This window comes from Podarcis erhardii (assembly GCF_964252035.2).
Source record: "Podarcis erhardii genome assembly, chromosome: 12".
Lineage (NCBI taxonomy): Eukaryota > Metazoa > Chordata > Lepidosauria > Squamata > Lacertidae > Podarcis > Podarcis erhardii.
Window position 1 is genome coordinate 27193963 of NC_138513.1, and position 15273 is coordinate 27209235.

The 15273-nt window shown below is 42.2% G+C and overlaps 1 protein-coding gene across 1 annotated transcript; it reads right to left on the reverse strand.

The window, feature by feature from the left end:
• Window positions 1-689: 689 nt before the first annotated feature.
• On the reverse strand, window positions 690-11334 carry AGR2 (anterior gradient 2, protein disulphide isomerase family member). Its single transcript, XM_081834700.1, has 8 exons — window positions 11261-11334; window positions 7632-7775; window positions 5927-5990; window positions 5673-5725; window positions 4751-4824; window positions 3883-3946; window positions 1761-1844; window positions 690-1001 (listed from the first exon to the last, which is right to left on the reverse strand). Exons 2-8 carry the CDS (start codon window positions 7765-7767, stop codon window positions 952-954), a joined length of 525 nt encoding a protein of 174 aa, XP_081690826.1. The 5' UTR covers window positions 7768-7775; window positions 11261-11334; the 3' UTR covers window positions 690-951.
• Window positions 11335-15273: the final 3939 nt, after the last annotated feature.

Below are 15273 nucleotides of genomic sequence, written 5' to 3' on the forward strand. Positions count from 1 at the left end.
CAACTGGAAATCATTCACATTGCTGTTGGGCAGTTTGAAGTCTGCTGTCCATTTGCTGACATTGGAAGCTGCCTTGCATCGAATCAGACCATTGGTGCATCTATCTCAGTGGCCCATCGTATGTCGCTGGACCTCCAGTAGCCCCAGCAAGTGTTGCCAATGCTTAGGGATGATGGGTGTTGGAGTGAAACAACATCTGGGGGGGGGGTGCACAGTTTCCTCAGCCCTGGTCTGCACTGACTGACAGCAACTCCCCAGGAATGGAGAGGAGACTTTTCCAGCCCTGTCTGCAGATATCAGGGACTGATGGTCTGCATGGAATTAGGTTCTTGAAAATTTGTTTGCTGTGTTGTTTGTGTCATTGAAGAAGAAGAAGAGTTTGGATTTGATATCCTGCTTTATCACTACCCTAAGGAGTCTCAAAGCAGCTAACATTCTCCTTTCCCTTCCTCCCCCACAACAAACACTCTGTGAGGTGAGTAGGTCTGAGAGACTTCAGAGAGGTATGACTAGCCCACAGTCACCCAGCAGCTGCATGTGGAGGAGGAGTGGAGACACAAACCCGGTTCACCAGATTATGAGTCTACCGCTCTTAACCACTACACCACACTGGCTATCTCATTGGAAATATTATAGATGCTTCTGTACAGGATTGCAAAATAAGACAGATTACAAAAGTGCAAACTCCATAAAGTGTTTTTCTTTTTAATCTTGATTTATAGAAAAGAGCATACAGTGTTTTTAGTCTTATTTTATAAAAGCAATCAATACATAATACCACACAGTTACAAATGAGTATTTATAACACAGTTATCCTCCTGGAGGTTATGCATACAGTGAGTTGTTGATATGCATATCCAAGGGCAGCCTACGCATTCTCTTCGGTGAGAACTATTTTTTCATACGCTGCGATAGAGGTGGAAGACCTGAGAGTGTGTCTGTTTTCTTTTTTTACAATTCAGTCTTCAACAACTTCAGAGCTTTCTGCATATTTGCATACACTAGAAAAACAAACAGATCATAAATCAGGGAGGCGGGGAGAGTTGTACAAAAAGTAATCTAGCATGTAATGCACATCAGTTTGAACTTTCTAAATTATGCAAATTGCAATAAACCAAATCTCACTTTAATTTCCCAGCATTTACAATAGCAGAAGCAGTGCATACTGTTAATGGTCCACACATCATTGACAACTCAGTTAAATTGGATAACATGGATTTAAATGGATTTAATGATGCTTTTCATGCTGAGGTTTCAATGCGGTGAGCCATTATTGTGCATAGGACCCCACCATGTGTGTCATCTCGGGTGCAGAACTTGCTCTGGGAATATTTTGGCAGTGGCATGAAAACAAATTACACCATGTTGGACCATTCATGTGGATGGATTACTGGTTTCAGGTGACATTCACATGGAATCCATATTGAAAACGGCAGACTCTAAACCATTTACATAAATGGCATCAGTCATTTTCTATGTGTTGCTATGCATATTTATTCAGACTTTAGGATGGTGAAATCTATCCATTTAGTTTTCTCTCAATTCCACATTTTCCCAGTCTTAAATTCACTTGTCTACATTTCCACATCAGTTTGTGATTTTTTTAAAAAAAGAAGTTATCATGAAAATTCACCAGCCTTTATTACTATTTCATGCACATTTTGCAGTGCTATTGTGCAACTGGAGGGAGCTCCAAAGCAGAATTTCAGACCTTCCTTTGTTCCAAATCTATGCAAAAAGCTCTGCTAGGAAATACTTACGTAATGCAATGTCTGAAGGCTCGTAAGCATAGAGGCGGTTGGAATATCTTCCAGTAATATCTGCTCTAACTGTCAGTGACGGATCTGGAGAAACAATGATCACATTAACTTTCCATCTACAGCCGTCAAAAAACCCTCAATGAAAATGGCTTCTACTGTTCCCATGCAAAAGATGCTTAACCACATGAATGTTGTCTATAATTCTCCAGTATGGAATTATGCATAGTCACTTTTTGGCATATCTGCAGGGGAAACACTGAGAAATGTTTCCCTGCTTCTGTAGGAAGGAGCTGTCGTTGCGTGCTGTTACAGTCCACTCGAATCTCCACAATTAGCGTGAGATTCCTGGGGTATATGGCATGCTTACCAAAGTCTGTGTTCCCTTTTGGGACAACAAGACACAGCTGAAACTATGATGTCCTTATGACATATGGTTTTATTTACACATATAAACATCCTGCCCCTAGATGGAGGGATTGTAGGGCATTCACATCCTATGAAGGTCTGGCTCCCCTCTTGAGCACAGCATTGGATTCAAAGGACAGCAAAAAGCCATCCTTGGTGTCCCTTCGTTCCAGTCTGTCTTCTCCAGCTCTACTCCTCCTCCTCCATGCTGCTAACCGAGTCCAAGGACTTCCCCCAGCCTACATCATTCAGTGACATCGGTGTCAACTCCACAGGGCTGAGATGTCTTCAGCCCCTTCCCCACCACCCAAAGTCTGTTGGGATGGGGCTGAATCCCTCCTCCATCTTGAGGAGCCTGGCCTTGCAGTGGCAGCAGGCCTTGCAGGGCCTTGTGGCAGCTGTGGTGGCCCTAATAGGGCCCTGTGCCACAATGCGCATGATGTCACTCACACATGTGCACAATGGGGCCCCACAATGTTGGGCAGAACTCAGCGCCTCTGTTCTGAGTTGAAACCCAAAACCTGGCCTTTGCCCACTAGCACCCAGCGGAGAAGGGGCTCCACTCCCCCTTACCTGGCATTCTTGCTCTTTGATGGTTTCCTTGATGGGCCATCCCTAGTCTTTCTCCTCCACTAATGGCCCATTCAGCTCGCTCTGCCGAGCTGGCTTGGCTTGTTAGCATAACTAAATCCAGGGGGTTCCTGTGTCTGGCAAAGTTTAATTCTACATCCAGGAATTATGGAGAGAATCTGGCACCCAGGCATTTAGGGAAATCTAAATTCCCCACAAGTCCATAGCAAGGCTTTATACACCAAGAAAGCTTTTCTTCTCAGCTGCTTCCACTGAACAGCTGGTGGGCAGAAATGGGACTTGGTGATTTCTCCACCCCCATCCTAAATAATAACCAAGTAAAATGTAAGCTGTAGATGTTAAAGCAATGAGCAGCATCAGCCAGAGGGGGAATCTTCTTAAGATCAGTGTCATTCATTAACTCCTTGGAGCCTGTGTAAAAAATCCACCCCTTAGCCAATTTAATAAAAAGAGTGGAGCATATACTCCATTGTTTGCAGATAAGCAAGTATATTGGAAAGAAATTTTGGGCAGGTTATTGTTGCAGATGCAAATGTGAAACGTTTCATTTTACACAACTACTTTTTTTGGCCCTTTATCAATCCCCTCTTTAAAAACAGGAGAGGGGAAAGCTACTTCAAATTACAAAAACTGGGTGGACATGTGGCAAGTGTATTGCATGTTAAGAGTGGTTTTATGGGACCCATCCTATAGGTCTTTGAGCAAAAACACCAATAACACCAGTGGTACAGGAGATTCAGGTTTCGCTAGCAACAGCCACATTCTCCGGTTGGAATGCTTGCAAAAACCTGTTTCCCCCATATTGGAGATGCAACCTGGAGATAAATCAAACTTTCGTTCCACAGTAAATATTAACTCATCCCAGCTACAGTTGTACCTCTGGTTACAAACATAATTCATTCCGGAGGTCCGTTCTTAAGCTGAAACCGTTTTTATTCTGAGGCATGCTTTCGCTAATGACACTTCCCACTGCATCCTGGGGCAAAGTTCGCAACCAGGAGCAACTACTTCTGGGTTAGCGGAGCTTGTAACCAGAAGCGTGTGTAACCAGAGGTGCCACTGTATTCAGCCTGGCATGGTCCCCCACCCTCAAAGAAAAGAACTCTTTGACCCCTTTACTACTCACCTACAAACAGGATTCTGGGAACATACTGGCCATCTGGTGAAAGATGTTTGTCTGTGGTTTCATACTTAAAGAAAAGAAAAAGAAAATACAAATACCTGTGATGTAAGCCATTTAGATCACACAGAGAAGAGTCAAAGTATGTATTAAACATTGCCAGTTACTTCAACATAATGAAAGGTTAGGTGAAATAGATGATGATGTGACAGCCATCCCATAATGTATAATATAACAGAATTGGACCACAATGAGGATTTGATGAGCATTATAATTATTTTAGCACGCACATCCACCCACTACATTTCACACAGTATTTTTCCCTATATGGAGATAATATCCACATAAGAAAAATGTATATTAAACTGTTATACATGAAGAATGCACAGGTATCCATTTTGTTGGGAAGCTGCTCTATACTAGCGTTGCCATGTGTCCAGTTTTCCCCTGACATGTTCAGGATTCCAATGGCGAAATTTGCATCCGGGGGATTTTAAAAAATTGACAAAGTGTCCAGGTTTTTGCAAACAGAACCAGGAAGTGTCTGCCCAAAAATAGGCCAACAATTTTTTGGGCGATCCCCCTCTCCCCCACAAAAGCTCAACAACTATTTGTGTCTGGATTTTTACTTCTCGAAATATGGCAACCCTATCTATATATTACTTTCCCAATAATCATGGCAATCTAAACACTTGCTTATTTTTCTAAAAACAGCAACCACCCTTATACAGATTGTTTCCATTTTGGAAAGATGCCCTGTGTGAACCAGCTCTAGGTAGAATTAAATACCGGTAGATCTACTTGAAACTTGGCCGAGAGAATAATTGCTTTATTACAAAACAGAGCACTTGGTCAAGTGTCAAAGAAAACTTACAACAAGATTGAGGAGAACAAACTTCTCAGCCAATTTCTGTATCTCTTTGTGTTCAGCAAATACCTTCTTCAGTGCTAGAATGGGAGAAGAAGAAATTAGACTCACTATTAGAAAAAAAGAAAGAATCTGAAACATAGAAAGAACATTATGTATCTATTGTCAGTACAGATCAAATAAAAATTCATGAACGCTTAAGGCCTGAAGGCCTAATACAAATCACTGTAAAATGAAAGAGATAAGCTAAAGACTCAAAAGTTTAGAAACAGGTCTGGGAACGAAAGGAGGTCAAGGTTATCGCAATCAATGTTTTGGGTTTTTGAAACCTGGATTCTTTTGCTTAGCAAAGGAATTCACAAGAAGCCTGAGGCTGAAATCCAAATTCTACTTACCAGGGAGTAAACCTCACTGAATTCAGTGGGACTTACTTCTGAGTAGACACAAAGACAGGAAACTGCACTTATTGACTTACTCATGCTATGTCACTCTAGTTTGAATTATACAATAAATGTTTCATTTCTAAGGAGAGAAGTGCTGGATCTAAGGCCTGCCTGAAAGCCAGTCTCTTAAGTGAACAGAAAACATATCAACAACTGTCAATGAATGCATGGAGTTTGGGCATTCATACAGTGTGTGGACAGGCTATCATTATGAGCTCTTCGGCACAAATTTGTGAATCTCTGTTTCTGACTGTGATCATTTCTGAGAGGGGGGAAAATGTAAATAGAAATTTATGCCTTCCATTCATCTAAACCTCCCCAGTTATTAAGTACGGGATAAAAATATAGATCACACTTTCAGTGTAAAAAGAGTCAGTTTGTTGTTGTTGTTGTTGTTGTTGTTGTTGTTGTTGTTGTTGTTGGTAGCAATTTTATTTGCTTGGATATAGACCAAAATATTATGTGTCTGTTGGAAAGAATGGTACCTTGACTGTGAGGGCAGTCTTCTAAGTGATGGATGATCATTATAGGTTTGTTGCTGAAAAGAAGAAAAGGTCCATTTTAGAATCTCACAGTAAGCAGGCAATAAAAAGAGCAAAACTCATGATGGACAAAAATCTCAATGACTTAAGATTTAAGGTCCTGGAGAAAGGTATTGAAACATTTCTCATTTCTTAGAGTGGAAGGAGGAGATCTTCACACGCCATAGTGAAAACTGTGTGGAGATAGGGGGACTTACTTTGTCCTGGCTTTATGGAGAGCTTCTTCATAAGTCTGAGTCCAGATAAGCTGATCCCCCCAGCCTGAAAGGAAATGATGATTGGAATTTAGTTTTAAAGCATATTGTGACTGAGGAGGCATTAATCCCATAACCACTTGTAGGGTTGCCATATTTTGAAGAGCAAGGAAGAGGGCCCATTTGCTGACTTCTACTTTTAACAATGGATCGCTATGACAATACACATTTTACATACCCATGAAAAAGAGGATGTGTCCTGGAAAAAGAGGACATATGGCAACTGAACTGAGTCCTGAACAAAGGCAACTCTGAGGCTTAGTGCTGGTCATCAGGCAATAGCTTTTCCCACCTGCCTTGCCCTACCCTCCAGCCCTAGAAGCCATGATAAGGTAGCTGTTTCCAGAGGAAGAATTGTGAGGGGAGAGAGACTTTCTGTTTGACATCAGGGGTTGGTTGGTCTAATCTGTGCTGCCTCAATTCCAGTCCGAGGAACCTTCAGAAGGGAGTTGCAGCCATGCACATGATGTGTATGTGTATTTTAATGAGCTGAACAGAGTGAAAGATTATGAGTCTTCGATGCTATTTTGTTAACGTTGATGCTGTATTTGTTAATCATATAATATGACTTTTGCTTACATTGTGATGTTTGGCTTGTTTTTTAGTTGTTGTTTTGTTAACAGTGTTTTATAGATTGCAATTGTTTCCCTGATGATTTGTGAATTATCCTATATGATTTATGCTGTGTTTGTGATGTTCTGTCATGTTTATTGTATTCTGTCATGTTGCTATTATTTATAGTTTGTAAGATGCTTTGGGATACATTCAAATGAAAAGTGGCATAGAAATATAATAAAGCAAATAAAATAAAACAAATCACAAATTTCTAGCTATATAACCTTATGCCAGTTAGCCCAAATACCTCCTGCCAACACCATATTTTTAGGGGTTACTATCTTTACTCGAATGTAATATACACCTTTCTCGGCCAAATTACGTTGCAAAAATTAGGGTGCACCTTAGATTTGGTGGCGCATTTACATTCGCCAGCAAATACATTTTTTGGTTTCAAGGTTTTGAAAATTGAGGTGCGCATTAGAATCGAAGGTGCATTGGATTTGTGTAAATACGCTAATTTATTTTTTTCAAACCCATTGATTAATTGCAATGATTTCTTCAAATGCTGGCATTAATCTGAACTAGCACTCATTTCAAGTTCAATGTGAAATTTAGATAATTACCTGCTACAAATTACCAACTGTTGGAGGAATGTCCCCTGAGGCTTCCTTATTTAAATAATGTGCACCCCTCCTTCTTGAGAAAAGACCCTCTCACACTACAGTCTTATAACAACCTATAAGGGGTCAGCCTCACTGAACTCAGTGAAACTCACTTCCAAGTAGACATATGTCATATGTCGGATTGTTCAGTTTTGTAGGTTTTCAAAGGGCAGGATCCATCAGAACAACCCTGTGAGATAGGTTAGGCTAAGAGAGGTCACCCAGTCAGCTTCATGAGTGAATTGGAATTGGAATCCTGGTTTCCCATGTCCTAGTCCAACACTCTAATTGCTACAAACCCGCTTGGGTCTGTTCTGAATGTCCCATCATTTTGCTTCATTGGATGGTCTTGGGTTCTAGTATTTTAAGAAAGGGTTTTAAAAAACAACACCCTGTCTTCCCACTGCACTCAGCTAGCGTTCCTTTACCTCTGGAGAGAGTCTGGGGCAGTTTGGGACGGGTTTCTTTTACATCCTTCTTTTCACTTTTCACAGTAGTGTCTTTCGCCGAAATATATGAGACGGCAACTAGCAAAAGCAACACCGATATGAGGCTCTTCTCCATGGTTGAAGCTAGGGGGAGAAAAAAAGCATCAAGGATTTATTCAGCTGCATTACAGAACAGGAGACTATTGGGTATGGAACAATAGAGGCATGCAATCAATCTTGCTGGCTGAGTTACAAGCAATGGAATGGAATTACTCTAGTTCCAGCTTGGTCACAGTAAAAAAAGAGGAGCAACCGAATGTTAAGTGCTACATACAACATGCATGAGAAACTCCGCTTGGGACTCAGTGTATAGTATGCATAGAAGTATGTCCTTCTGTGCTCAGGCAGGGGTGGGAAACTATATGCAGTTTTATGCACCATTTACCTTGGTATATGCATATTTGTGCACATTCCTTGGCTGGTGAATTGCATTGCAACATTCAGAGAAGTGTGAATTTTGAAGGATGGCTGTGTTTCATTTTGCTTACTGTTTTAGAAAGTGTGAATTAGGTAGATTTGCTTAAAAAGCAAACTGAATCCAATTTCTTCCCCATCCCTATAACAAAACCTTCCATTGATGGCTACATCATGAAGACAAACAGAGCTAAATGTAACTCTACTGTCATATTCAAAGTTGTTACTTTGAATTCAAACTCACCTTTATTTCCCAGTCACTAATTTGGTGTTTACCATGGACTTCAAGGAAATGGAGCCATGTAAAGCAAATCAAAGTATTTACAAGGCACTTGCCTTGGGTTGTGAGGAGTGAAACACTTTTCTCAGTGCAGTGACAACAGGGAAATATTTAGGAGACAATGAAAACAAAGGAGTTTCAAACCCCTAGGTTTGCCAAGGTGGCTGTGCTCTGACAGCCAGTGTCCACTTAATGCTCCCCAAAGCTGCAGTCTTATGCACAGTTACTCTTGTGTAAGACCCACTGAGCACAGGGGTACTTAATTTAGAGTAAGCATTGCAGGGGGGTGAACTAGATGACCCTCAGGATCCTTCCCATCTCTACAATTCTATGAGTCTACGTGTTAAGATTGTGCTGTGTGTCTTCACATATGATGCATTCCCCACCCCCCAAATGTACGGCCTGATCTTATCCATGTTTACTCAGAAGTAAGCACCACTGTGTTCAGTTGGACTTGCTCTCTTGTAAGTGTATATATCAAGCACTGAAGCCTTAAAGTTTTCTAAGCCAATTAAAAGACACGCAGTAAGTTTCCAAATGAACGCATCTTAAGATGCTAATTCTGCTAGCATCTCCAGTGCTCCCTATCTTGACGGTGAACATAATTCTGAGTGAATCTGATTGACCTCATTTTAGTCCAATTATAGATCTATTGGTTTCAAAATCCTGACTTTTAAAAATAGCATCCATCGCTACGGGGGATGGACAGTTGATGCTAAGACCTGACAATTCTCACTCAAGGTGGCAGACTGAAAATTTGAGAGAAGCAAAGGGTTTTCTGTAAGTCTCAGGACCAATTCAGCAGTGGTGGCATATTGACGCATGGGCTGTTACTCTTTAATCTTACACAAAGACTGGCTAGTTTAGCTGCATGATGCACAGAGCTGGGTCCTCCATTTCAACTGAGGAATCCACCTCACTCTGCCCAATGGCAGGACCGGCCCTGGAGTTTTGATCAGTATCTCAGTTTAGACCCCAACTGCAAGGAACAGCAGAAGTTCTATTTAAAGGCATGACTCTCTCTCTCTCTCTCTACACACACACACACACACACACACACACACACACACCATAGCTGTCAACTTTCCCCTTTTTTAAGGGAAATTCCCTTATTCCGAATAGGATTCCTCACAAGAAAAGGGAAAAGTTGACAGCTATCACACACACACACAGAGATAGAGAGAGGGGGGGCAGATGTCCAACTTAAGAAGAAGTATGCCCCTCTCCACATGCTCTCCACCCAGGTGTGCTTTGATGCTGGAGATGCACACAGGGCTTGGAGAAAAAGTTTTGGGATGACGGGCTGTGTGTAAGTAGCAGAGAGGGGTCTCAACTGCACACCCCATTTGTCTCTCTAGATTGGCCCTAGGTCACTGGGGCAGCCTTGCAGAGAGTAGGTCTAACTCCATCAAATTTGGCTGAGGATGGAAGCTTCAAAATAACGGTACTGTTTGAGGTAATCAAGTCCCTGCTTTGAAGGTCAAGTGTGGCTGATATGGTCAGGATTAAGTCTACTATGCTCAAAACCAGGAAATACAATTTTCAAGCATGTTACTCATCTTCCGTATTTTCTTCTCAGATTTTCTACAACAATCAGGAAACAATGGTGGCCAAAATGCGCATTCTGAAGCTTCTATCCTAAGCATATTAACTTGGAAGGAAGTTTGAATGATATCGAATGGGGCTGATTTTCAGGTTTTGGATCTGTGGGGTTTTTTTTAAAAAAGGGACTGCAATCCTGTACACACTTACATGACAGTAAATGCCGTGTAGCATGTTAGGACTTACTTTGTGGAATAAGCATACACATGTTTTATTAATGTGACAGACATCCTTATGTCTTCATGGGGGAAATTAAAATAGGCAAGTTTTTGGAGGAGTATTTGGCTTTTTAAGAAAACAGGCTGCAATGACATCTTGTCATCCTTTGAAACCACAGGGGCATTTAAGTAGGCCAATATGCATCTAGTCCCTTTTTATGGCACAGCTGCTATCAATGGGCACTGTGTCAGCATCAGGGAAGCGGGAAGAAACACAACTGGGCAGGAAATGGAAGAGGTAAGTGGGTGTGGGGCACGATCCTTCCAAGCAGCCAAAGATAGACAGCTGAGAAGATTCAAGACTGGTAAATGTAGTATACAGAAACCATAGCACCATAGAAGAAAACAGAACTTTGACAAAGGCGTTAGAACAGGGGTCAGCAAACGTTTTCAGCAGGGGGCCGGTCCACTGTCCCTCAGACCTTGTGGGGGGCCGGACTATATTTTGAAAAAAATAATAAAAAATGAATGAATTCCTATACCCCACAAATAACCCAGAGATACATTTTAAATAAAAGGACACATTCTACTCATGTAAAAACACCAGGTAGGCCCCCACAAATAGCCCAGAGATGCATTTTAAATAAAAGGACACATTCTATTAATGTAAAAACATGCTGATTCCTGGACCGTCCATGGGCCGGATTTAGAAGGCGATTGGGCCAGATCTGGCCCATGGGCCTTAGTTTGCCTACCCATGCGTTAGAAAGTGCTTGCACTTGCCAAGCAGGAAATCAGACAAAGGGGTGGGGATCAGAGCTGTTAGCAGATCCAGTGGGAAAGCAATGACTGACAAAAGTTACAAAGGTTTGTAAAGCTTAACACACACACACACACACACACACACTTGTGGTCGTCAGCATAGTTAGTGGAAGAAACAGCAAAACACTCTAGCTGCTTTTCTTAGAACTGCTGCACAGCCCTTTCACTGCCCTTTCACTGCTCCAGTCTTCCCAGCCTGTTCTTTGTTACCTGCCCATCAATAAGTAACCTGACTCACAAGCTCAGAGGACTCTGAACAGGTGCTTTGCTAAGCCCAGAGCTGATCATCTTACCTGCTCTGCCCTCCTCCTCCTCTTTGAGAAACTGCTAAAGTGTTCCAAGTTTCAGTGTGAACAAGGAAGGTATGGTATGCCTATTTATGCACCTGGGCACACCTCATCTCCACCCACAAGCTGTGGCATTTGAATACTTCTGATGCAGGGGGAAACCTCTATTTTATTTTACTTTTTTAAAGAAAATAAATAAAAGACAAGACGTTTGCAAGTAATTTCTGGAACAAATAAATACCATCAGCGTACAGTGTATCATTAGTTTTAGAAAAGTAAAATTTATAGGTGTATATGAGAGTTTGGGAAAATATATTTTCTGATGTGGGCAATAAGCCAAATCCAGGTAAGCATAAATCAAGGCTTCTGATTTGCCTGAAGGCTGATCTGGCTTTTTGTGATTGGACAGAAGCTTCGTTCTAAAGCACAGGTCTGCAATTCCTTTGAGAAGATGAAATTGGGTATGAATTTAAGTGTGAATTAGATGGTCATTTTACTGAGTACAGGGCACTGATCCAGATCAAAGAACCCAAGGGAAATGCCAAATGAAAATGGAACCTGACAGTTCATCTTCCAAAGCAGGGTGCGGTGTTGGCCCACAATTCCCATCGCCTATAGGACTTGTAGCCTAACAGCAAGGTCACTGGTTCCCCACCATTGCTTTAAAGTGCCTTTTACATCACTCCAGTGTTGGAAACCATGCTGAAAATATGAATCTCATCATTTAAGGAGGGAGCTGCCCAGACCCTCTGCCTTCAGTGTGAAATGATTTTATTGGGCTGGATTCAACTAAGCCAGTACACTAGTGAAAGCCGGTGCTGAGACTCCTGCTAGCTCAATGGGCTTGCCTCCCTCTCCTCTCGCCTGGGCGCCCCATCTCCCCCCAAATCTACTCTGGAGAGTCAGGAGAACCCCAGGACAGCAGACAGAGGAAGGAGAGGGGTGGTCATCCCATCTGCCACTGCTTGCATTGATGGAGCACTCAAATTAGTGCACTGTTGAATCCCACCTGGTGTTCTTCTTGGAATAGTAGCTGTTTCCTAGCAACGAAGGGAATAGATGCTGAACCAAACAGATTGCTAAGTGAATTTCTATATCAGGGAGGCTTATCAATACTACCATGCATGCAATTTGATGTGGTGAACATTGTATTTCACAAGTGCATACCCTTAATTTTGCAGGCATTCTAGGAGTCTCTGTGTAAATACTGAGGAACACACATGCCAGGGACTGCACTGAGTAGGAAGGTCTGAAGGGAGATTCTTTTATATATATATATATAAAGTTTTATTGAATTTAGTAGATAACAAAACATTCTTATGAATGGTATAACAAAAAATACAAGTAAAATTCACTTCATTCCTAAACAATTCATTTCACCAAACATTCTTACTCAATTACATAAGACTTCCTATCACACACACACACCCCAATGTGTGTGCTGATTCTATTTTCCAGTTGTAGTAATAATTATTACATTATACTGTTAGTATAATGTACGGGGTGAGCTCCCATTGTTAGGTCCCAGCTCCTGCCAACCTAGCAGTTCGAAAGCATGCTCTGGCAGGAATGTAAACAAGGTTTCCATGTGCTGCTTTGGTTTCACCAGAAGCAGCTCAGTCATGCTGGCCACATGACCCAGAAAAACTGTCTGTGGAAGTGGACAAACTCCGGCTCCCTCAACCTTTAAAGTGAGATGAGCGCCGCAATCCCAGAGTCGTTCGCGACTGGACTTAATTGTCAGGGATCCCTTTACCTTTACCTTTAGTATTGTCTTATAATTTCCAACATCTTTTTGTATCCTTCTTATGATATATTTGGTTACTAATTTATACAGAAATCATTCGAATTCTCCCATAGAAGGGAGATTCTTAGCAAGGTGGGCTCAAATAAACTAATTGACCATCCTTCTGTGGATCAGGGCTTCTACATTACTAGGTTTTCTGATTGTGGGGAAGCTTCTAAGAGCAGGAAGATCGCGGACTGCAAGTGACCCCTTTCTGAGTTGCCATCTCTCAAGGCTGTAATTGAACAGAGAGTGTAATGCACTCTCAAAAATAGTACAGCCCAAGCCATTTTAAAGCTTTCTAGATCAATACCAAGCACCTTGAATTGTGCTAGAAAGGGAAGAGGAAGCCACGAGAGCTGTTAAAGCATCACCTCACAACACCAAGTTTGGCACAGATTGTTCCAGATATTTGCTGCTCTCATTAAGCCTTAACAGCTACCAGTGTTCTTCTGATGTAAAAAATGACAGAGTTTTATGACACCTTAAAGATGTATGAATATATAATAACATAAGATTTTGTGGATTAGAGGCCACTTCACTAGATGCAAGAAGTGTTATCAGCAGATGCAGCTGTAGGGAAAAACATTGTAAACTGTGGGGTAAAATCAGTGGCGGAGCTTCATGCTCCAGCACCGGGGGGCGGAGAGCAGGCAGGAACGGGGCTGGTGCACGTCCCGGGGGTGGGACGCGTCGCCTGCAGGGGCAGGACGCCCAGTGTGGGCGGCGGGGGGGGGGGGGAGCCGCGATGGCACCCTGGGGATCGTGCTGCTGGGGCGGTGCGCTCCCCCTGCATTCCTCTTCCTTCTCCAGTGGGTAAAATGCCTGTGAAATGCAAAAAGCATAGTCTGTGAAAATCCAGCCAAAGTTTAATTGTTGCAGAACTGTACTCTATACAGTGGTACCTCAGGTTAAGTACTTAATTCATTCCGGAGGTCCGTTCTTAACCTGAAACTGTTCTTAACCTGAAGCACCACTTTAGCTAATGGGGCCCCCTGCTGCTGCCGCGCTGCCGGAGCCTGATTTCTGTTCTTATCCTGAAGCAAAGTTCTTAACCTGAAGCACTATTTCTGGGTTAGCGGAGTGTGTAACCTGTAGCATATGTAACCCAAGGTACCACTGTACATTTCACAGGCATTTGACTCCATAGTTTACAGTCCCTCCCCCGATCCACATATAACTACCATGTTTAATTGATGTCTGAAATAATCTTTGTGAAATACTTTAAAAATGTAACAAAAAACAAAATCTCTGCAGGTTCTGATATCGCAGTAATGAAAGCCTGATAGTGCAGGTAAACCTTCTGTCACACACACACACACACACACACACACACACACACACACACTCTTTGTAGCCCCTTCAAGATCAGCATGATAATGTAGCATATGTTTCCATGGACTAAAGTGAGCCATACTGCCTGCTACAAACATGCAGTCATTGGTGGTTTTGCTAACTATGGGGAAGGGGCATTTGCACAGCAATAGAGCACCTGTTTCAAATGCAAATGCTTTCTGACTGAATTCTTGGCATTGCCAAACAGGACTGGGAATATCCCCTCTGCGAAGCCCTGGAGAGGTACTGCCAGCCAGTGTAGACATTACTGTGCTAAATGGACCAATGGTCTGACTCAGTGGGAGGCAGCACCCAGTGTTCCCACTTTGTGAAATGAATGAAGCATTTATCCTTGGTGGATGTATACAGAAGACTACAGAAGTGTATGGGTGGAGAAGCAAATTTTGTAAACAGTGGGGTCCAGAGTCTGCAAAATGGAAAGGGCAGTCACAGTAGGCCTGCGACAACCACCACCACTATTTCTTGGCTGTTTCATGCTGTCTCTGCTGTAACTGACAGACTTTTTTGCTGCCTTTTATTGTTTTGTTGTTGATGATTTTATTCATCCTATACAGTCATACCTTGGTTTCCGAACAGAATGCATTCCGGAAGTCCGTTCAACTTCCAAAATGTTCGGAAGCTGCGGAAGTCACACCAGATGTCCGGCTTCCGGGCAAAGTTCGCAAATCGCAGCAGCTACTCCTGGGTTTGCGACGTTGAAGTTCCAAGTTGTTCATTAACTAAGCTGTTCGAAAACCAAGGTACGACTGTATTGTATTTTACCCTTTGTTTGTAAGGCTTCCAGGGAATATTGATTAATACTAAAAATGAACATACTTAGGGCAGTATGTCAGCTCTTGTTCACAAAAGCTTATGCCGCAACCAGTCTTTAACCAGT

Coding starts and splice junctions, on each gene's coding strand:
- AGR2 (XM_081834700.1), bottom strand. CDS start 7,767: ATGGAGAAGAGCCTCATATCGGTGTTGCTTTTGCTAGTTGCCGTCTCA. Junction 4,825..5,672: donor AGACTGCCCTCACAGTCAAG/GTACCATTCTTT, acceptor CTCCCATTCTAG/CACTGAAGAAGGTATTTGCT. Junction 1,845..3,882: donor TCCCAGAATCCTGTTTGTAG/GTGAGTAGTAAA, acceptor TTGTTTCTCCAG/ATCCGTCACTGACAGTTAGA.